Raw genomic sequence first — 22762 nt, 5'->3', positions numbered from 1 at the left:
ATGGCACCTGATGGCATGTTTTGCATAGATTTGAATCTTGAGTTTGTCATAATGATGTATTTGTCAAGGTGAGAGGATAAAACATTAAACAGTTTGCTAGCTGAATTTTTTATAACTTTAAATATTTGGACATAAGGATGTTGGTTTTCATGTGTACTTTTTATATATATATATATATTTTTTGAGATGGAGTCTTGCTCTGTCGTCCAGGCTGGAGTGCAGTGGCGTGATCTCAGCTTACTGCAACCTCTGCCTCTCGGGTCCAATCCTCCCACATCAGCCTCCTGAGTAGCTGGGATTACAGGTGTGTGCCATCAAGCCCGGCTAATTTTTGTATTTTTAGTAGAGATGGGGTTTCACTATGTTGGATGGCTGATCTCGATCTCCTGACCTCAGGTGATCCGCCCACCTTGGCCTCCCAAAGTGCTGGGATTACAGGCATGAGCCACTGTGCCTGGCCTGTTTCCTTGAATTGGATCAAAATATGATCTATACATTACAATCAGGTAATGTTTCTTACCTGATTTTTGTTTGTTTGTTTTTAAGAGAAATTTGATTTTATTTATCACTGGGGAGAAGCCTGGAAAGGAAAAAAAAAAAACAAAACACTGTTGCAGGGGGTCCCTAAGGGTATTGATTTTAAAGTATCTGAAACCTGTATTTACCATCAACCTTTACACATGAACTTAATATAAACCGTAGACTAGCACTAGAGTCAAAAACAATGCCACACCTCTTTGTGCCCATGACCCAGCTTCAACAGTGCCTACTTCATATTTAATCTTTATCTCTAGCCTCATTCTCATCCTTCTTCCCATATTAGTTTGAAATGAATCCCAGGCATTATATACAGTCATGTGCTGCATGATGATGTTTCATTCAACAACAGATCACACACACTACATTAGTCCCACAAGATTATAATGGAGCTGAAAAATGCTCATCATCTAGCTAATATACAGTACAGATTTTTAAACCATACTTTTATCATTTAGAGCCAGGGGAGTCCAGTCTTTTTGCTTCCCTGGGCCACATTGGAAGAAGAAGAATTGTCTTGGGCCACACATAAAATACGGTAACCCTAACTATAATAACACTAATGATAGCTGATGAGCTTAAAAAAAAAAAATCTTACAATATTTTAAGAAACTTTACGAATTTTTGTTGGGCTGCATTCAAAGCCATCCTGGGCCATGCATTGAACAAGCTTGATTTAGAATGTACTCCTTCTACATACTAAAGAAGAACATTAACTGTAACCCTCAGTAGTAGGTATTCCAGAAGAAAGCATTGTTGTCATAGGAGATGACAGCTTCATGCCTGTCATCACCCCTGAAGACCTTCCAGTGGGACATAAGATGTGGAGGTAGAACATAATGATACCAATGATCTTCATCCCGTGCAGGCCTAGGTTAATGTTCGTGTTTGTGTCTGAGTGTTTTAAAAGACAGTTTAATAACCAAAAAAAAAAAAAAAAAAAAAGAATTTTCAAAATAGGAAAAAGCTTATACTCTACGGATATAAAGAAAGAAAATGTTTTTGTACAGCTGTTCATTGTGTTTGTGTTTTAAGCTAGTTAATACTACAAAATAGTCAGTTAACAAAAGTTTATGAAGTAAAAAAGTTACAGGAAACTAAAGTTAATTTCTTTTTTCTTTTTCTTTTTTTTTTTTTTTGAGACGGAGTTTTGCTCTGTCACCCAGGCTGGAGTGCAGTGGCGCAGTCTCAGCTCACTGCAACCTCCTCCTCCCAGGTTCAAGCGATTCTCCTGCCTCAGCCTCCCCAGTAGCTGGGACTACAGGCGCGTGCCACCACGTCTGGCTAATTTTTTGTATTTTTAGTAGAGACAGGGTTTCACTGTGTTAGCTAGGATGTTCTCGATCTCCTGACCTTGTGATCTGCCCGCCTCAACCTCCCAAAGTGCTAGGATTACAGGCATGAGCCACCGTGCCTGGCCAGTTAATTTCTTTAAGAAAGATATTTCTTAAAAATTTAGTATACATAAATATACAGTTTACAAAATTGTTAGTAATATATAGTCTAGGCTTTCACACTCACTCACCATTCACTCACTCAGCCAGAGAAACTTCCATTCCTGGTAAACTCCATTCATGGTAAGTACCCTATACAGACGTACCATTTTTTAATCTTATATATCATATTTTTACTCTACTTCTTCTATTTGTAGATATATTAACATATACAAATACTCATTACAACTGCCTATAGTATTCAGTAAAGTAACATGCTGTACAGGTTTCTAGCCTAGGAGCAATGGGCTAAACTAGACAGCCTAGGTGTGTAGTAGGCTGTACCATCTTGGTTTAGGTATACTCTATGATGTTTACATGACAAAATAGGCCAAGAAAGCATTTCTCAGAACATATCCCATTTGTTAAGTGACACCTAATTTTAATCTATAAAATTTCATCATGTAGTTCAAGATAATGCTCCTCAAAACACACAGTCACATTATCACACTTAAAAAATAAAACACTAATTTCTTAATAATAGATACCCAATAGATGTCAAAGTTTCATTATCTCAATATCATAAATGTATTTCTTGCAAACTGGTTGTTGGATCTAGAGACCTCTTCAGATTGAGTTTCAAGCCTTTATCTTCTTTTCTTGGTAAAGAAAGCCTATTGAAAAGTCATAGTGTGTTCTTAGGAAGTACATAGTGTCTGTATTTTAACAAGCTGTTGAAACTAAGTACCTATGTAATAGGGGTTACAAAATGGTAGTATTTTAGACCTAATAATCACTTTTCATTTATGAGAAGTAAAGAAAGTATTAATAATTTAGTAGAAATATGTAAAGGATATCTTCTTCTCACCTTCTATTTGATTGCCTAGGACAATAGTTGATACAGGAAAAATTATTTTTCACTCTTTACTGGTTAATAAAAGGAGTGATTTTTATGTCCTCCAAAGGTGCCATTGTTATATTTTTGTTTTGCTTTTTAACATGTTTGTTTTTAAGTGTAATTGTAAGCAGTGGGTTGAGACGTGTATTAAACATTTCAGTGATTTTCACTGATACTTGAATTGTCCCAGCGTTGGATGATGGGATCTTTTTGAGTTTGGCTTCTGAATCTTTTGGCCATAACCTTAGTAATTTTTGATAGCCTCTTATTTTCTGGTATGACAAGATGTGCCAAACTCAGTTGACTTATTTTTTCTCCCTGCTATGATTTGGCTATGTACCCACCCAAATCTCATCTTGAATTGCAATCCCCATAATCCCCACTGGGAGGGACCCAGTGGGAGGTAATTGAATCATGGGGGTGTTTTCCCCCATGCTGTTCTCCTGATAGTGAGTTCTCACTAGATCCGATGGTTTTATAAGCGTTTGGCATTTCCCCTGTTGGCACTCATTCTTTTTTCTGCTGCCCTGTGAGGAAGTGCCTTCCACTGATGGTAAGTTTCCTGAGGCCTCCCCAGCCACGCCAAACTGTGAGTCAATTAAAGCTGTTTTCTTTATAAATTATCCAGTCTTGGATATTTCTTCATAGAAGTGTGAGAATGGACTAATACACACCCCATACCTGAAATTGTTCATTTCCCCATGGATCCTTGGTTTATTTTGTATTTAGAGACCACAGTCTGGCGTATTCATTTCTACTGGGTTGACCATTATTTCTAGACTTTTAAAAGTTGACGCTGATACCACCAATTCATATTTAGGTCTACAGGGTTTTTATTTAACTTCATTGATGTTATGTCTCCTTTCTCCAATGGTGAGTGTCCTAATTCCCAATAATTATAATATAGTGACTCATTTGCTTTATCCCACAGTACGAGATTTCAAGTTGCTGCTGAAAGTATTATTATTAAAAAAGTTAAAAAGTGTTTTTACAGTTCTTTCTGTTCCTGGGATATTTTTTACTTTGTGTTAAAATTAATGTGTTTTAAAGTCATTTGAAATCCATCTCTTTGTTTATGCCACCAAGTTGGATTGGTTCATTTACTTCATTTTGCTTCTGATTTTTAGGGACTGCTTTTTAAAATTTATGTTTTGCTTTTATAATTATGTAATATTTACATAGTTCTAAAAGTCAAATCTACAAACAACATATATTTAGAAAAATCTTATCTTCTTTTGCTTTCCATTTTCCCTGCTTCTTCCTCTCACATAAATAATCTTTTAAATTTTATGCCTTGTCGTTCTGTTATTTATTTTAAAAAATCCATAAATATCTATATTGTCCATGGGAATGTCTTTCTCAGTTAAGAGTAGCAAACTTTATACACTTTACTTTGCTTTTGACACTATATTTTGGTGTTCACTCTTCATAGCTGCCACATGCATGTTGCATGTTCAACTGATAGGCCTTTGTAAAGCTGCCATGTTACTCCATTGTGTGGGTATACATAGTTTATTTATATAGTCCCCTGTTGGACATTTGAGTTTTCATTTTTTTTTTTCCTATTGGCAAGGCTTCAGTGAAATGTAGGTTTCGTATTTTTTCAAGCATTATCTTTTGGATAGATTTCTAGAAGCAGGTTTGCTGCTTAAATGGGTGTAAATGCATACGATGTTTTTGTAGGTGTTGCAAACTCCCCCCCATTTGGAGTTGCACCATTTTGCGTTTCCACCAGTCATGTGTGAATGACAGTAGTATGGTATCAAGCTTTTGAATTTTTACCAAAATTCATTGTTTCTCTAATATTAACTTTTTTTAGTTATATGTATCTTCGTATATTTCTTTTAGTGGTACCCTAGAGAGTATAATGCAAATTCATTGGTTTATTATAGCATACCTTAAATTAATACTTTATCATATCTCAAACAGTACAAGAACCTTACAACAGTTCATTAACACTTTTTACCTCCTGCCCTCCTTTATGTTTCTTGTATTTAATTTGTTTTACCTATATATACGTGTTATAAACTTGATAGGACGTTATTTAGAATATCTATTTTCTTTTATGTTTGCCAACATGCTTAACCTTTGCAGTGCTCTTAGTTTCTTCTTGCAGTTTCTTTTTTCTTTAAAGGATTGTTTCCTTCTAGCCTAAAGAACTTTTTTTTTTAACATAGTGTCAGACTATTAATAATGATTTCTTTCTGTGTTTGAGAAATCCTTGATGTGTCTTTATTAATTTATGAATGAATTAATGAGATGCCATCTCACCATGTTGCCCAGGCTAGTCGCAGACCCTTGGCCTCAAGTGATCCTCCCGCTTCAGTTTCTAAGTTGCTGGGGTTACAGGCATGTGCTTTATTTGCACTTATTTTTTGTTGTTGTTGTTGTTGTTTTTGAGACAGAGTCTCCTCTGTTGCCCAGGTTGGAGTGCAGTGGCGCGATCTCGGCTCACTGCAAGCTCCGCCTCCCGGGTTCACGCCATTCTTCTGCGTCAACCTCCCGAGTAGCTGGGACTACAGGTGCCCGCCACCACACCTGGCTAATTTTTTTTTATTTTTGGTAGAGATAGGGTTTCACCGTGTTAGCCAGGATGGTCTCGATTTCCTGACCTCCTGATCCACCCCACCTCGGCCTCCCAAAATGCTGGGACTACAGGCGTGAGCCACCGTGCCTGGCCAAGCCTAGGAAGCAGAGGTTGCAGTTAGCCGAGATCGGGCTACTGCAATCCAGCATGGGACCCTGTCTCAAAAAAAAATGTAAAAACCACTTATTTTTTAATAGCTTGACTATATAGGGTTTAAGTGATGTTTCCTTGACCCTTAATGTGCTTGCCCTTCACTGAACTTTTGAATATGTGAGTTGATATCTTCAGTTTTAGAAAATTCTTGGTCATTATTTCTTCTAGTATTGTTTCTCTTATCTCATCGTCAGATTTTCTCCTTCCTTTCCTTTTGGAGAGTATCAGGATTATACACATTTAAACTTTGCACTGCATCCAGCATGTCTCTGGCTCTGTTTTATTTTTGGTTTTGTTTTCAGAATTTTTTCTCTTTGCCTAGTTGGAAAACTTCCTATTGATCAGTTTTTAAATTCACTAGTTCTTTTTTCTGCTGTCTTCAATCTTTTGTTAAACCCGTCAATGAGTTCTTAATTTCAGATACGTTTTTCAGTTCTGAATAGTTTTTTGATTCTCTTTATAGATGCCAATCATCTGTTGAAAATCTGTATATTCTTAATCAATTTTGTCCATCTTTGCTTGTATTTTTAATACTTTATATTTATAAAACATTTGTCTTTTCATTCTAGAAGTATTGGTCTGCTTTTATTGTCTTTTTTTCCCCCACTTAATTCTCAGTCCCATATTCCTGCCTCTTTATAAGTCTAGTAATTGTTTGGTTATGTGACAGACGTTTTGTATAAAAGAACTAAAGTGGCCCAAAATGGTATTTTCTGCTAGTGCTAGCTTTCTTTTTTCTCTACCAAAAATAAAGGGTCCAGAGCTGATCACTCTAACTTTAATCAGGACTTGAGCTTGTTTTAACCAGAGTTGTAATTTTGGTATGACTAATTTCACCTCTGGTAATTTTGGTATGACTCATTTCACCTCTTGCTAGTCCCTGTTTTCTTTATTGTGGCCCTCCTAGAATTTTGATTGACAACTTTGCAAATCTATGTCTCCTCAGATTTGAATAGTTGAGCAGTCTCAAAATATGGCAAGTATCTTGGGAGTTCAGATTTGAATAGTTGAGCAGTCTCAAAATGTGGCAGATTATCTTGGGAGTTCAGGTACCAGCTGTGTGTCTTTGACGCCTACTCTCTCTGTTGAGATGTCGGCTTCTGAGCACCATGAGACTGCAGAAGATTTTCTTCTATCTTATCAAAACTTCTTACTCTCCCCTCTGTCAGTTTTTTGTTTGTTTGTTTGTTTGTTTGTTTGCTTTGAGACGGAGTCTCGCTCTTGTCGCTCATGCTGGAGTGCAGCGACGTGAACTTGGTTCACTGCAACCTCTGCCTCCCGAGTTCAAGTGATTCTTGTGCTTCAGCCTCCCACGTATCTGGGACTGCAGGTGCACACCACCGCGCCCGGCTAATTTTTGTATTTTTAGTAGAAACAGCGTTTCACCATGCTGGCCAGGCTGTTCTCAAACTCCTGACCTCAGGTGATCCGCCCATCTCGGCCTCCCAAAGTGCTGGGATTACAGGTGTGAGCCAGGGTATCTGGCCCCTCTATCAGTTTTCACAGTTCCAGAACTCAGTACCTGTCTGTGGGCCAGTTGATTTCAACACATTAGCCTCTTGTGACTCCCTAAAGCACTATAGGCTTCTCTTTCCATTCGTATCAGAAATTAGCAAACTACTCCCCAAGGGCCAAATCCACGCTCCTGCTTGTTTTTATACTACCTGTGTACTCTTAAGAATGGGTTTTATATTTTACGTGGCTGAAAACATTTTAAAAGAGAATATTTTGTGATGTGAAAATTAAATGCAGATCAAATTTCAGTGTCCATAATGTTTTATTGGTATACAGTCATGTTCATTTGTTTGTATTAGTCTTACTTTCTATGGATACTTTCCAGGTACAGTGCTAGAGTTGAGTAGTTGCAGTAGAGACCATATGCCTGTAAAGCCCAAAATAATTACTATCTCGCCCTTGAGAGAGAACGTTTTCCTGCCAAACCCTGATCTGTGATAACGGTTCTCAAAGCGTGATCTGTGGACTCTTGGTTTCTGAGAGAGACCCTTAAATGAGTTCTATAAGGTCAAAACTAATAATAGTTACCAAGATTTTTCCTTTTCTACTTCATTGATGTTTGAACTAATGGTGCAAAAACTGTAATGGGTAAAACTGGTGGGATCTTAAGCATCAAAGCAATGGCACTAAACGGTACTAGCAATCATTGTGTTTTTCACTGCCACATACTCCTAATAAATATAATTCAGTTTTTATCTAAGATGCCCTTACTGAACCAAAGTTAAGTTAATTAGGTCTTTACTCCCAAGACATGTCTTTTTAATACTCTTTGGAACAAAATAAGGCCAATCTTTTCTATATACAGTTGACTCTTGAACAACATGAGTTTGAACTGTGCTGGGTCCACTTATTCATGGATTTTAAAAATAAATACAGTTAGCTTTCTGTATCCATGAGTTCTACATTAGCAACCAAATTCAGATTGGAAATACAATATTTGGGCCAGGCGCGGTGGCTCATGTCTGTAATTCCAGCACTTTGGGAGGCCGAGGTGGGCAGATCACCTGAGGTCAGGAGTTCACTACCAGCCTGGCCAACATGGTGAAACCCATCTCTACTAAAAGTACAGAAAAATTAGCCACGTGTGTTGGCTTGTGCCTGTAATCCCAGCTACTTGGGAGGCTGAGGCAGGAGAATTGCTGGAACCCAGGAGGCAGAGGTTGCAGTGAGCTGAGACCGCACCACTTGTTTTGGAAAATAAGGTCTTTTAAAATCAAAATTATTTATATTAGTATATAATGAGTTAACTGGCAAATATTTAAAATTTTTGTATTTCAATTAACATATTTTAAAATTATCAATAAATATAACCCACATAAACAAAAGTGCTTTGTGGTACCTCAGTAGTTTTTAAGAGTATAAAATGATTCTAAATTCAAAATCCACTGCTCTAGGAGTTGGTTTCTCCTCATAGATCAGAGGATAAATCAGGTTTTGGTTATGGTTTTGGCTTTTTGTTGTCATCTTCAGTTTAGTGTAAGTTATTTTTAGGAACATCCCAGATGTTTTATTGGTATTGATGATAATTTTGATTATGCTGTGTAAGATCCATGTCCTTAAGAGTTGCCAACCCCAATGGTTATAAGACTTCCATGTAGTCGCATACATGTTGTTTCTTTCTTTTAGGGGGTTGTGCTCTTAGGCCATACTTGATATGAGCTGTTTAATCCTTTTAAAGTCATGTTAGAATCAGTGGAGGATTCATTTGTTTTCACTATTTTTCTATCATTTTGTTTTTCCTTCCACATTATGTCAACACAGAAGTGATAAACCTGCTGTCACTAGAATTGGTATTATTTAGTTTAAAATTGTTAAATTGTATTTCCCTGAACTTTTCTTCTGGTGTATTTTTGGAGGGATTTTTAATTATGGTAAAGGTAGGTAGGCAGCAATAGCTATGGAATGCAGTAGCCACAATCTTAAACCGTAAAACAACTTCCATTGATTGCTATGTGCCCCTGTGAGAGGTGTACGCCCCCAGGAATATCACTGAAGCTCAGTTGAAATTATTAGGTTTAGTTTTTTGAGAATTTCACATTCATTGACAGTTTCCAGACATATATCCCATTTCTACACATTTCAGTACTCAATGATATAGGACTGGAAAAGTCCAATTTACGAAGAATAACTTGAAAAGGTGTAAGAAGTGAAGGAGCTTTAAAAGTAACATCATATAAGATTGGTTAAGTGTTAATTTAATTAATTGTGGTTTCAAGTAGGAAAGTGTCCATGAAAAATGAAACACATTCATAGACTTTATTTTTTAAAATTAATTAATTAATTTTGAGATGAAGTCTCAGTCTGTGGCCCAGTCTGGAGTGCAGTGACATGATCTCGGCTCACTGCAACCTCTGCCTCTCAGGTTCAAGCAGTTCTCCTGCCTCAGCCTCCTGCGTATCTGGGACTACAGGTGCACACCACTGCGCTTGGCTAATTTTTGTATTTTTAGTAGAGATGCGGTTTCGCCATGTTGGCCAGGTTGGTCTCGAACTCCTGACCTCAAGTGATCCACTTGTCTTGGCCTCCCAAAGTGCTTGGATTACAGGCATGAGCCACTGCACCCAGCCTCTGTAGACTTTATTTTGGAGTGTATTGTTTAGCTTAATGACAACTTACTTCTCTGTGGTTGTTGAGTATTCACATTTTTCAATTGTTGGAGTAGTGGAATTAAGTCTTAAAAGTAGAAACATTCTAATAGCCATCATCTGTGCAGGAAATGAAAGAGGATGCAAGGGTTTATAATTATGTGTGTGTGTGTGTGTGTGTGTGTGTGGTTTTTATTTTTACAGAATATTCTTTCCATTCTCTTTTTTGTTAGATACGTTGTTGTGTTTTTTATTTCCTTGCCCTTTCATTGTTAATTGGATTCTATTTATTCTGGAACAGATATTTAGAGGTGTATAACATTTTCTTTGAAGTATGGGCATCATTGTTTAACAGGTTTTTATTATTGTAGCAAGCCTTTGCTCACAATTGATATTTCCTTAAAACAGATAATGTTAAAGCTATCAGTTCATACTGGTCTTAGGGATATTATTTTTTGTTTTTGCTGTAAAACCAGTCAACTTTTCAATTAAGAAGACAGAAATATATAACTGTGAAAGCATGTTAAGGCAGAGTAGATCCAACTAATTTAATTCTTCCTTCAATGTATTAGCAGTGTGCCTTAACCCTGGTATAGACCTAGTCTTTCATTAGGATGCAAAGAAGATAAGCAACCAATTACATTTCGAGTCACACCTTATACCTAGTAATAATTTTCTTAAATGTTTAAAGATAATAATTATTTTTTTCTCTAAAGGTTCTAAGGCCCAGCAGCTACTACAAGGATTGCAAGCCAGTGATGAAAGTCAACAGCTTCAGGCAGTTATTGAGATGTGTCAGTTACTGGTCATGGGAAATGAGGAGACACTGGGAGGGTTTCCTGTCAAGAGTGTTGTTCCAGCTTTGGTAAGCGTAATGTTTTTCCCTCGTTTTTACCTCATTTGTCCTCTGAAATCTGCTGATTTTGTACTGAATGTATGATTATTGTCATTATTAATTTTTAAAACATGATAGAGTTAAGAGAGGAGTATATGACTTGGTGCTTGTATTTCATGCTTACAGATACTGTGAGCAATTGCTAATGAGTTAGCAAATTTTCTAAATCATTTTTTTGATGAATAGTCACCCACTTCTTGATACTTAAATGACTGGTTTTAAGTTGTTCACCTCATCAGTAACCTTGACCCCTGCCATGTAAAATGCACATGCTTTTTCTTTTAGCCTGGTAATCCACGGAGCAATAGGCCAGGGAAGCTCACTCTGGGTTGTGTTGGGGGGCCAGAAAGGTTTCATATTTAGTACGTGTCTACATGGGAATACTACTCAAGCCATATGGTATATATGTGGATCCTTTCAGTTTAAAAGCTTTTATGTTGGCCAGAGGCTATGTCTGACGCCTGTAATCCCAATACTTTGGGAGACCGAGGTAGGTGGATCTTCTGAGGTCAGGAGTTGGAGACCAGGCTGGCCAACATGGTGAAACCCCGTCTCTACTAAAAATACAAAAATTAGCCGAGCATGGTTGCAGGTGCCTGTAGATCCCAGCTACTCAGGAGGCTGAGGCAGGACAGTCACTTGAACCTGGAAGGCAGAGAATCGCTCTAATCTCTTGCAGTGAGCCAAGATCGCGCCACTGCACTCCAGCCTGGGCAACAGGAGCAAAACTCTTGTCTCAGAAAAAGAAATAAAAGACTTTAAAAAATCTTTTTAATGCCTTTTCAACACAGTTGTGAGTTGATATTTTGATACGATAGATTTATTAACAGCTTGATTCCTTAAACTTTTAAATATGAAAACAATAGGAAGAAAAATTGCCATTATCAAATGTAGACACCTTAGCACAATACAGCATTTAAATAGTGGATTGATAATTTTCTTTGTCCAAAATTAAAGAAATTAGGTATAATTTAAGATTAAAATTTGAGTCTAAATCAAACACTACCAAAAGATAAACATAAACATTTACATTTGTGGTATGTTTTATTTTGGAAATTACAATTAAATGCCATGTAAATCTTTTTTGTATATCCAGTAAAGCTGACAGAAAATGAAGTTATGATTTGTACATCATATTGTCCCATTTGATGAGATTATCAAATTATGGAGATAGCTTGAGTTTTGGTGAGAGAGCTGAGTAAAGAAAAGCCTGTGAAATACAAGGTGACAATCCTTATTCTGCTTGTTCTTATTTGGATGGCTCAGCTCTGGCAGAGTTTGATAAAGGATAGAACAGTTTCTTCACCTGCCACCCAGATGCAGATAATAAAAGCCAGTTATCAAATTTTATCATTTCCATTCTAGTCAAAGTTGTACATGTTGCTTTCTGAGTGTTTCATAATAGCAATATTATTAACCTTTCAACTTTCAGATTTTGCCTGTGTTAATGTCCATTCTCAGTTTGCTGATTTGTTCAATAGCTGGCTTCTGTGACCTCAATCAAACTTTCATTTGTGTTATTGTTATTGTTGTTTGTTCACTAAGAACTAGCAACAAATAACTAGGCTTACCTTATACTATCTACAGTTAAAATTTAGTTTTTATTAGTTAAATAAAGAAGCCATTAAGTCTAGGCAGAAATGTTGACACATAATTCACTTTACTTAATGTGCTGGTTGTTAATTAGATTTAAGTACCTAATTGACTTGCACAAGTATGCTCTCGCTATTAATAATGGCTGTTATTAATGAGTTCTCCAGATATAACTTTTATCACAGTTGAATATTATTTATATCTCTTCGTCACAATACAGTCATGTGACATAAATAGCCATTTTTGGTGAAAGGGTATCTGTTTATATCAGTCATTCCCAAACACAGTATAACAAGGTTATTTAATAATTGGGGAACTTAGTACTTTTTCTTTTAACATGACAGCCCCTTTGAAATTAGACTAAGTGTTTTAAGTGACCGATATTAAGTGATTTGATAGTTTTTTTTTTTTTTTTAAAGTCCTGAAATGGAGTGTGTGTATGTGTTATGCTGTTTGTGTGTGTGCTTTTAAACAAAAATAGTTCTTAGGACTTCTGGTATGTAGGTATACTTTACCCAGCACAATTCAGAGCTGAGAAGACATTCATATTGAGTGAGTATGGTGTTAGAATATCTGATGTTTGTTGTTGTCATTATAAATTTAATTGAAGGGTACTTAACAAGCTTAAATTCAGTGCATTTAAAAATTTCCATTGAACCAGAAGACAGTGAATGACTGTCTTATCCCCAAGGAGAAAATTTCTTTGGTGACTCAGCTGCTTCGAGAGGACAGAGTGTGTATCCTCAGCAGTTTTGCATTCCTTCATTAGAAAAACATACCTGAAATCTGCTTAAGATCTTTTCCACAAGAAAAACTAAAATGAAATCAGATATTTAAACTTATTCATGCATATATGGAGTAATTATATTAATTTGGCTTTAATTAGTGCATAATTAGTTTCTGATGTGATCTATCTTGTGTTTAAATTCTATATTACTGTACATTTTAAAGCTGAGTCAAATGGTGCTTATCTGTTTTAGAGAAGCTTGTTCACAAGAGTTTAAGTTATGGTCCTGAATCTGTGCTGACATTTGTTAACAAATGTCAGTGCATTGCTGATCCTGTTTATTTATTATCTAGTATTTATTAGCACTGGTAAGTCCTCAGGGATATATTAATAGGCTTCTGAAAGGGGTTAGAGCTACCAAAAGGATAGGTTGTAAGTAACAAGAAGGCTTTGTTTGTGACCTGTATCACGAGGTGATGGTTATCTAGCAGCATACTCAAGTCGGAGTCACCGTGTGTGATGAACCATCCTGAGTGTAATCATTTCTGTGAACGCCTACTAGGTTTTATCTTAAAGTTATTTTTGTGTGGTAAAAGTTAGGAATAATACTTCCATTTCAGTTGAAGTTCAAATAGAAGAGGAAGAAATACCTCTAGGATTTTCCCAAGGAATATAGCTTCTAATATTTTGTTATCTTTTTAACAGATTACGTTACTTCAGATGGAGCACAATTTTGATATTGTAAGTATATATTGTATTTTTTTAATGGTGTATATTTAAGTTTTGAGTTTTTACTCATTAAAATCTCTTCTTTTCTAGATGAACCATGCTTGTCGAGCCTTAACATACATGATGGAAGCACTTCCTCGATCTTCTGCTGTTGTAGTAGATGCTATTCCTGTCTTTTTAGAAAAGGTGATCCTACTTTTACCCCGTTTGTTCAAAAGCAGGCATAGGGAGTCAAGTTTCAAACTCTTGAATTTTAGCTTTCATTTTCTAAATAAAGTATATTTTTTAGCCAAGATTCCCGAGAAATGTTTTATGTCCAGCAGATCAATAGTTTGAAGGTGAAGATAAATCATTTATAGAATCAGCCTAGTTTTGTAATTTTTAGTAATAATTAGCACATTAATATAATAACTTTCAGAGAAGAACTTTAAAGTACTTGATTAAAAATAATCTAATTTCTAGAAAACATGCCAGTGAGGTTGATAGCTATTTATACCCTCATTATGTAGCTGAGAAAGCTGAATCAGTGGGGAATAGAAATTTTCATATGGTTTCTAGTAAATTGTGTTTTTGGTCTGTCTTACGGACCTTTTTGTTTGTTTAACGCACAACAAAATTTGCTTTATCTGATAAACTTGCAGTATGGTGTAAAGTTAAAATCTGATTTTAAAATTTTGTTGTGTAAAACAACTCATCTATTTTAAATCTGAAGATTTAAAAGTTATGTAATTGGGTTTGGTTTATTATGTAAAACATATTTTTCAGTATCTTAGAACTGCAAACTGGTTAGAAGGAAACTGTTTTGGCTATACTTTGTAGCTTAAGCTGCTAAGTGACTTGCATCCTATGGTGGGTTACATGTTAGAGATAGTATACATGGATGTAAATTAGAGAAAATATGTAGAAGATAAGTTATTGGGAAAGAACTTAAATGATAACCTTATGGTAACTATATATATGTTCCCAGCTGCAAGTTATTCAGTGTATTGATGTGGCAGAGCAGGCCTTGACTGCCTTGGAGATGTTGTCACGGAGACACAGTAAAGCCATTCTACAGGCGGTAAGTGTTGTTACTGAAGGGGACTACATTTCACTTTATGTAGAATTTTTAAAATCCACATTTGTACAAGCTACTTGATTGCAGTTTTTGTAAGATACAAATGTTGTTTCCAAAGTAATGTGCTAGACTTTTTATGAGTTAAATTATTTTTTATTGCTGATAAAGGGTTTTTCTTTACCTTAACAGTTTTCTATATTTTAGGGTGGTTTGGCAGACTGCTTGCTGTACCTAGAATTCTTCAGCATAAATGCCCAAAGAAATGCATTAGCAATTGCAGCTAATTGCTGCCAGAGTATCACGCCAGATGAATTTCATTTTGTGGCAGATTCACTCCCATTGCTAACCCAAAGGCTAACACATCAGGTAAAATATGCATCTATTTTATGTGCCATAAAGTGTTTTATTACTAATTCTTTTAATTTTATATTTTATTTTATTTTATTTTTTTGAGATGGGAGTCTCGCTCTGTTACCCAGGCTAGAGTGCAGTGGTGTGATCTCAGCTCACTGCCACCTCCGCCTCCTGGGTTCAAGCGATTCTCCTGCCTCAGCTTCCCGAGTAGCTGGGATTACATGTGTGTGCCACCACGCCCAGCTCATTTTTGTATTTTTAGTAGAGATGGGGTTTTGCTATGTTGGCCAGGCTGGTCTTGAACTCCTGACCTCAGGTGATCCACCCACCTCAGCCCCCCATAGTGCTGGGATTACAGGCGTGAGCTACCGCGCCCAGCCACTTTTTTAAATGACAATTTCAATTAGTATTTTAAATCTTTAACTGCATATATAATCGAAAATGTTCTGATATTTTTTATTTTTATCCAGTTATGTGCCATATTAGGTTATTTTATAAAATTTTGGTAGATTTATTCAAATGAATAGTAATTCATATGTTTGATGACTTTAACAATTTTGACTTTAAGGGATGGCTTTGTTATTTCAGCAAACATTGAGTGTTTACTCTGTGATATGATCAGAAGTTCCTTCTGAAAAGATTACTCTTTCTTGAGAGGCATTGGAGGAGGCAGATGGGAGCAGGAGAATATGGGTTAAGACCAGAAGAGAGACTAGACTATGTCCCAAACAGAAATGAAAAATGTAGTTTGTGGCTATCTGGGGTTGGAGAAGAGCAAAAGTGATTATCTAGGTGGCAGAATCAATGGACCTGATGATAACAGTGTGAAAAGCAGGGTTTATGGGCCGGGGATGGTGAGGACAAATTGTGAGTACAGCTTCAAGGCTATGGAGAAATTGAATTTTTTTTTAGCTACAGAGAAATATTTTAAAGCGTTGTTTGTTATTGCTAAAGATATTTCTAGAAACCTGGCTTTAAAATTGCCATTACAAAGTGTGGCTAACCCAGGGAAAATAGGTTCATAAAAATATTTTTAAACAATTTAGGAATTTTTTTTTGTTCTGTTTTGTTTTTGTTTTTGAGACTGAGTCTTACTCTGTTCCCCAGGCTGAAGTGCAGTGGCGTGATCTCACTGCAGCCTCTGCCTCCCTGGTTCAAGCGATTCTTCTGCCTCAGCCTCCTGAATAGCTGGGATTACAGTTGCGTGCCACCACGCCCAGCTAATTTTTGTGTTTTTAGTAGAGACAGGGTTTCGCCATGTTGGCCAGGCTGGTCTCAAACTCCTGCACTCAAGTGATCCACCTGTCTCAGCCTCCCAAAGTGCTGGGATTACAGGCATAAGCCATGGCACCCGACCAAATAAGGGATTTATGTAAGATAAAATAGTAGTGATCATTGAATCACCCTAGAGCCTTTTGCTTCTAAAATGATCAAGACAAAGTAGCGCTATTCATTTTTTAAAAATCTGTTTATGTGTTTATTTTTAAAAAACATAGTTGGCTGGGGGCACAGTGACTCGCACCTGTAATCCCAGCACTTTGGGAGGCCAAGGCAGGTGGATCACCTGAGGTCAAGAGTTAGAGACCAGCCTGACCAACATGGTGAAACCCCATCTGTACTAAAAATAAAAAATTAGCCGGGTGTGGTGGCGCATCCCAGCTACTCAGGAGGCTGAGGCAGGAGGATCGCTTGATCTCGGGAGGCAGAGGTTTGCAGTGAGCTGAGATCGTGCCATTGCACTCCAGCCTGGGTAACAAGAGCGAAACTCTGTCTCAAAAATAATCATAATAAATAAATAAAAACATAGTTGAGATAATCTTTTCTGTAGTCTAAAAGCGTGTTCTCTGTTATGTGATAATCAGTTCCATATGATATTCTTTAGAAATAAGATAAAAGAATTAGAGAACTTAGTCACAATTTGTAGCACTCTTTCTTGATTTATGTAGTGTCAGTGAAGCTTTAGGCTATAGTCTTTTATAATATCTGAATTATTCTCATTTTTGTAGAAACAAGTCTAATTTTTACATATGAAAATTCCACTTTTAAGTTAGGAAAAATCAAGATCTATCAAAACATTAGCCAGTAAAACATTCTTTCCCTTCTTTTTATGACACTTATTTCAAATGTTTTGTCAGTGATGCCACTCTGTTTTTATGACAAATATGGCAAATTGTTTTTATAGTGTAACTTTTTCATAGTGAATTATTTGTTTTTATAGTGAATATTGCAAGTCTATGCCCTATTTTTAACATTGTCAAGAAACCTCTGGTTCTCGCAACTTTCCTTTTTCTAACTTTTTAGTGTGTACCCACTTAAACATTTCTACTTGTAATGGTTTTAAAGGAAAGTAGGATATTTATATATTTCTTTAGTATAACATTTGTTTAGGTATTGAGATTGTGTAAGCATAATAGTTCTTCCTTTTCTGTGTATTTGCTTTTATCTAGTAGGGGCCTTTATACAAGAGAGAGGTTGGTTTGTTTCCTGTTTGTTTTGAAATTGTGATGTTACTGACTGTACCTTGCTTAGGCCCATTTGCATTTTCAAAGCTGTCATTTACTAATTGAGCTTGCCTTGAAGAATCTGGGGTTAGGAGGAAGATAAAGTAGTGATACATGACAGTGAAAATGCTTTATGCTAATAAATTTTATTTTCCTTTATTAAAAAAATAGGATAAAAAGTCAGTAGAAAGCACTTGCCTTTGTTTTGCACGCCTAGTGGACAACTTCCAGCATGAGGAGGTAAGTGTTTAGTCTTTGGTAGTAGTTTTATGAGGTTGTTGAATTGCTGAATCTTGATGTAATAATTCCTTTATTCTTGTGTTTGTGAAGAATTTACTCCAGCAGGTTGCTTCCAAAGATCTGCTTACAAATGTTCAACAGCTGTTGGTAGTGACTCCACCCATTTTAAGTTCTGGGATGTTTATAATGGTGGTTCGCATGTTTTCTCTGATGTGTTCCAACTGTCCAACTTTAGCTGTTCAACTTATGAAACAAAGTAAGTGCAAATTTACTGTTCTACTTTAAGCAGGAAAAGTTGGTTCTTCATTAATATGTAAAGTCAACATAAGCCGAGCAAATGGAAGAGATTACTAATATTATAGGCACTGGATAGTAAAGAAAAGTGTTAATATGTAATGAATTTGTGTTGGGACAGTATTTTAATGTTTCTAACATACTCCTTTTAAAGTATAAATTAAATGTTTGCCCTTGGTGTTTCTGGGGCTAACAATACAAAGTCATTAATATCTATGCAATGTTAGTCATGTAACCATCCTTGATTAGGAGAATTCTGAGTTTTATGTTAACCAATAACCAGCTGTCTTCAGCTTATATAGGTTGCTTTTTCTGCCCATGTTAGATTTTCTAGCAATTTTTCTGATTCCAGAATGCTGTCTTCCCTCAAAAAGTAGGAATGTATTTATACTGATGAATGTCTCTGATGTTTGCTAATTTGGTATTTCTAAACCTTTTCAAATTTAGACCTTTCAAATTAAACCTTTCAAATTTAGAAAGGTATTTCTAAACCTTTACACAGTGTGTGGGAAATAAAATTTTATTGCACTGCTCTTGCAGTTGACCATTCCTCTCTCAATCCTTAGACTTAAGTTGATGTCAGAGAATGGTGGGGCATCAGACAACATCTATACGTTATAATTTTTTTCTTCTTTTTAACTTTTTGCAGAGACAAGGTCTCACTGTATTGCCTAGGCTGTTCTTGAAGTCCTGGCCTCAGGCCTTCCTCCCGCCTTGGCCTCCCATAGTACTAGGATTATAGGCATGAGCCATCACACCTGGCTGTTATGATTAGTTCTAGTAGAGTATTGATCACTTTTGTATAGAATACCTTTAATTGTTTTTAATTTCATAGCCATAATTCTAATCTCTATGGATGTTACCTTGGGAGTCAGTGATGATATTAACTGATAAAATGGTCTTTGGTCCCACTCTGTCTGAGTGGTCTCGTACTGTCTGAGACAGTATATTTAGCAGTATAATATTTTCATTTTAGGGGAACTCATTTTTATATTTAGTTGCTTTTCTTGTGAATTAACACATTGGCACATAACTTTGTAGAAAAATAATGTTGAGGTGGCTACTTGGAAAGATTCTCCGTAAAGCATTGAGTCTTTTCCAAACTTGATATTCCAGACAACCCTATTTTGAGTGGTCCTGAAGAAAGTGCTCTTTCCCTAAATAAGATTGGGAAAGGTTCAACTCTTTCTTGAGTATCCGCAATTCATTTTACTTACTAAAGTCTCTAGGAGTTCTTTGAACCTTGCTTATCCCAACATTTCCTGAATCATGTAAGAGAGATTATTTCTTGTTAATGTATGTTTTGTTACAGCACATCCCTAAATACTAGTTTGGGAAATTGCTGCCTGCCTTTTGTTTGTTTTAACATTTTTTTTCTTTTAGTATATTTTCACCTCTTTTGCATGCTCCAGGCAGTTTACCACATGTTTATCATATGGAGGTCACCATAGTTGTTTACTGTAATAACCCTATAAAAGGAAATGTAGACCTCTTCTATCTGTCTCTATTTTGTTGTCATCCCTTGACTTCTAAAAAAATAAAATCCTTATAATGCAGCATACCATGTATTCGAACTTCTCTATAAAGTTGCAAAACTGTAATTAAAAAAAAAATCTTAATCACTAATTGTGAAATTCTGTGTGGCAGGCAGTTCACTATCCACATCTCTCTGCCCAAATCATTAATGAATATTTTTCTTGATAACAGAACTTACTGATTATTGGCAAAACATTCTAATAAAATGTTTATGTATATTTTGCATATGTATAATATTTACAGGAACACACACACAGTCAGCAAAGACCCAGCTGTGTCTTTAGGTTTCAGCTTTCCTTAGGTTTAGACTGACTAAACGGTAGAGACTGAGAGTTCCCTCCACTCACAGTGTCAGCGCATCTGCGTGGTTATCATGCAGAGTCCTCCAGAAAATGATGTCTTCTGGGAATGGAAACTTAGAGTAGGGAATGCTTGCCTGATCCTTGTATCAAGTTTGCATGTAATCAGTGTTGCTTAGGTAGTGGTTTTCCTGATCACAATACAATAAGATTCAGATACATTTAATTGTTAACGTTTTATACTATGGGCCACATATTTTCAGTATATTTGAATTGAAGACAAGTACATAAATATATTTGATTTGTGGTATGTTGAATGCATTTTTGTGCAAAGTACGATGCTTCTCAAGGAAAGAAATAAAGGGTTCCTGAAGTCTCAGGGGTGAGAAGAAATTGTGATTAGGCACCCAGCTAGGTTTGGACTAAAGAATGAAGTCTCCAGAAAGAGATTGTTAAAATCTACACAAATTTTTTTAGGCCTTTATTACAGCACTTTTGCATTTTTTACATTAATTTCTGCATTATGTTGCTTTATAAGAAAATGATTCTGATTATTTTCCCCCCTTGGGCAATGTTTGCCTTTGAATGAGGTAGTATAACTAGTTTAATAGCCTTTCGTTTTTTTTTGTTGGTTTTTACAGACATTGCAGAAACGCTTCACTTTCTCCTGTGTGGTGCCTCCAATGGAAGTTGTCAGGAACAGATTGATCTTGTTCCACGAAGCCCTCAAGAATTGTATGAACTGACATCTCTGATTTGGTAAAGATTGGGCTAAATATCACTTTGGGAGGCCAAGGCGGGTGAATCACGAGGTCAGGAGTTCGAGACCAGCCTGGCCAACATGATGAAAACCCGTCTCTACTAAAAATACAAAAAATTACCTGGGCGTAGTGGCGGGCGCCTGTAATCCCAGCTGCTTGGGAGGCCAAGACAGGAGAAATTGCTTGAACCTGGGAGGCGGAGGTTGCAGTGAGCTGAGATCGTGCCACTGCCATCCAGCCTGGGCGACAGAGTGAGACTCTGTCTCCAAAAAAAAAAAATTGGTCTAAATACAACTTTTGGTTTGTGTGAGATTATTTTTCTTTAGAGACCTAACGTTTACTAATATTTCATAAAGTTACTAAAATTATTGTACTTTTTGTTTTCAGTGAGCTTATGCCATGTTTACCAAAAGAAGGCATTTTTGCAGTTGATACCATGTTGAAGAAGGGAAATGCACAGAACACAGATGGCGCGATATGGCAGTGGCGTGATGATCGGGGCCTCTGGCATCCATATAACAGGATTGACAGCCGGATCATTGAGGTAGTAGTTTCATCGTACCGTTTAAATATGTCTATTTTGTTGGAGAGTGGGTGTAGGGATGGAATGGGGAGGTGGATATGTGGGTTTGAATGTGCTTGATTTTGAATTAACTCAAGATTCTCTCATTTTGTCTCCTGAGAACAAGGTCCTCATTTCTGTTCAGGTCAGAAAACTTCATGTTCTAGTCCTGCTTCTGCTGCTAACTACCTGATTGACTTGGAGCAAGTAATTTAAGTTTGTTGTTCCATAGTTTCCTCATTTCTAAAAGGAAACATTGGAAGACTTAGGCCGTAGGTTTCTAAAATTTATCTATCTTCTATCAGAAAGCAATGTCCCATGAGCAAAGGTTTACATACAAATAGTTTCCTCTCAGTATTTTTTAAGAGCAGAAACGTGGAAACAAATGGAATAGCCAGTTCTGGGTAAATAGTTAAGTAAATTGTGATACACATAGGCTTGTATGTTATCCAGATATTATTGGGACAAATTTTAATGATATAAAATCAAATATGAATGAAAAACCCTATACAATATTAAGTGAATCTTTCTGGAATTCAGCAAAATAAGTGAACATATGAATAATACAAAGGGGAGGAATGTACCAAAATGTTGACAGTGATTTTCTGTGACAGTTTTATGTGATTTTTATTTTTACTTCCTTATATATTGTTTGCACTGAAATATTTTTAAAACTAAATGAGCATAATATTTGCTCTAGCTTAGGAGGTGTTGATCACTGTGTTATTTGTCATGCCATGCATAATTTACTATTTTCAATACATGAGACACCTGTAAGAATTTATGTATTTTCTAATTTCAACCTTTGATGTTTGAATTCTTTTTAGAACATCACACATTTTGAATAGACAGTCTTCTTTAAAGGTGCCTTCTAGTTCGTTTCTAAAAATGAATTTTAGAAAAAATTTTAAACCAATGCCTTACATCATAAAATCAAGAGTTTTAAAAATAAATCCAGTTTCAGAGCCAGCTTTTATGAGAAAATTGACTTTGACTGGTCTTCTGTGCAGCATTATATATAAGCAGTATATAAGCAGGCCAGTCCTGCTAATAGTGGTCCTGGTCTCTAACTCTAAGTCGTCTTCTTTTTAGCATTTTCCTGATCATTGCACCTTCACTATTAGCTTACTCTCTCATATGTGCTGAGAGTCTTGTCTTCCATTCAGCCTAGGAGTTCCATAGATTGGATTCTGTAATGAGAATATTTTGTCACTTCTGTAGTCTGTTTAAAGTCAAACTGTGCTAATTGAACTGTGTCAATTTAAATATGTTCTGTATACCACACACAACCTTGGCGATTAATCTGTTTCAGTTGTGTCCCTTTCAGTCTTAAAGTTATCTTTGTTTAATGAGGACAATTTTATAGGATCATTTTGTTTAAGGGAGGATTTTGGTAGGTCGCTAAGAATTCATCATGTAAATAATATTTTTAATCTAAGAATACTAAGATATATGGATAACTGATTTTTTATAAGCAATGTCTTAAAAGCATTCTCAATACAAATG

General features: G+C 36.1%; 1 protein-coding gene across 50 annotated transcripts in view; it reads left to right on the top strand.

The window, feature by feature from the left end:
• TRIP12 (thyroid hormone receptor interactor 12) overlaps positions 1–22762 on the top strand; it is a 161457-nt gene that overhangs the window by 96312 nt on the left and 42383 nt on the right. For 38 of the 50 annotated variants that reach the window (XM_055109162.2, XM_024927799.4, XM_055109189.1 and 35 more), the window contains 9 exons: positions 10425–10573; positions 13629–13664; positions 13743–13838; positions 14620–14712; positions 14914–15075; positions 17736–17804; positions 17895–18060; positions 20575–20692; positions 21082–21238. In XM_055109162.2, coding sequence (XP_054965137.1) covers positions 10425–10573; positions 13629–13664; positions 13743–13838; positions 14620–14712; positions 14914–15075; positions 17736–17804; positions 17895–18060; positions 20575–20692; positions 21082–21238 — 1046 coding nt within the window. Of the gene's footprint in view, positions 1–10424; positions 10574–13628; positions 13665–13742; positions 13839–14619; positions 14713–14913; positions 15076–17735; positions 17805–17894; positions 18061–20574; positions 20693–21081; positions 21242–22762 lie in introns of all 50 variants that reach the window. The other 12 variants (XM_063595575.1, XM_063595582.1, XM_008975324.4 and 9 more) reach the window with 1 other exon arrangement.

Source organism: Pan paniscus, chromosome 13 (genome assembly GCF_029289425.2).
Source record: "Pan paniscus chromosome 13, NHGRI_mPanPan1-v2.0_pri, whole genome shotgun sequence".
Taxonomy (NCBI): domain Eukaryota; kingdom Metazoa; phylum Chordata; class Mammalia; order Primates; family Hominidae; genus Pan; species Pan paniscus.
Note: the sequence above shows the minus strand (reverse complement) of the source record. Positions and strands in the feature narration are given on the sequence as shown.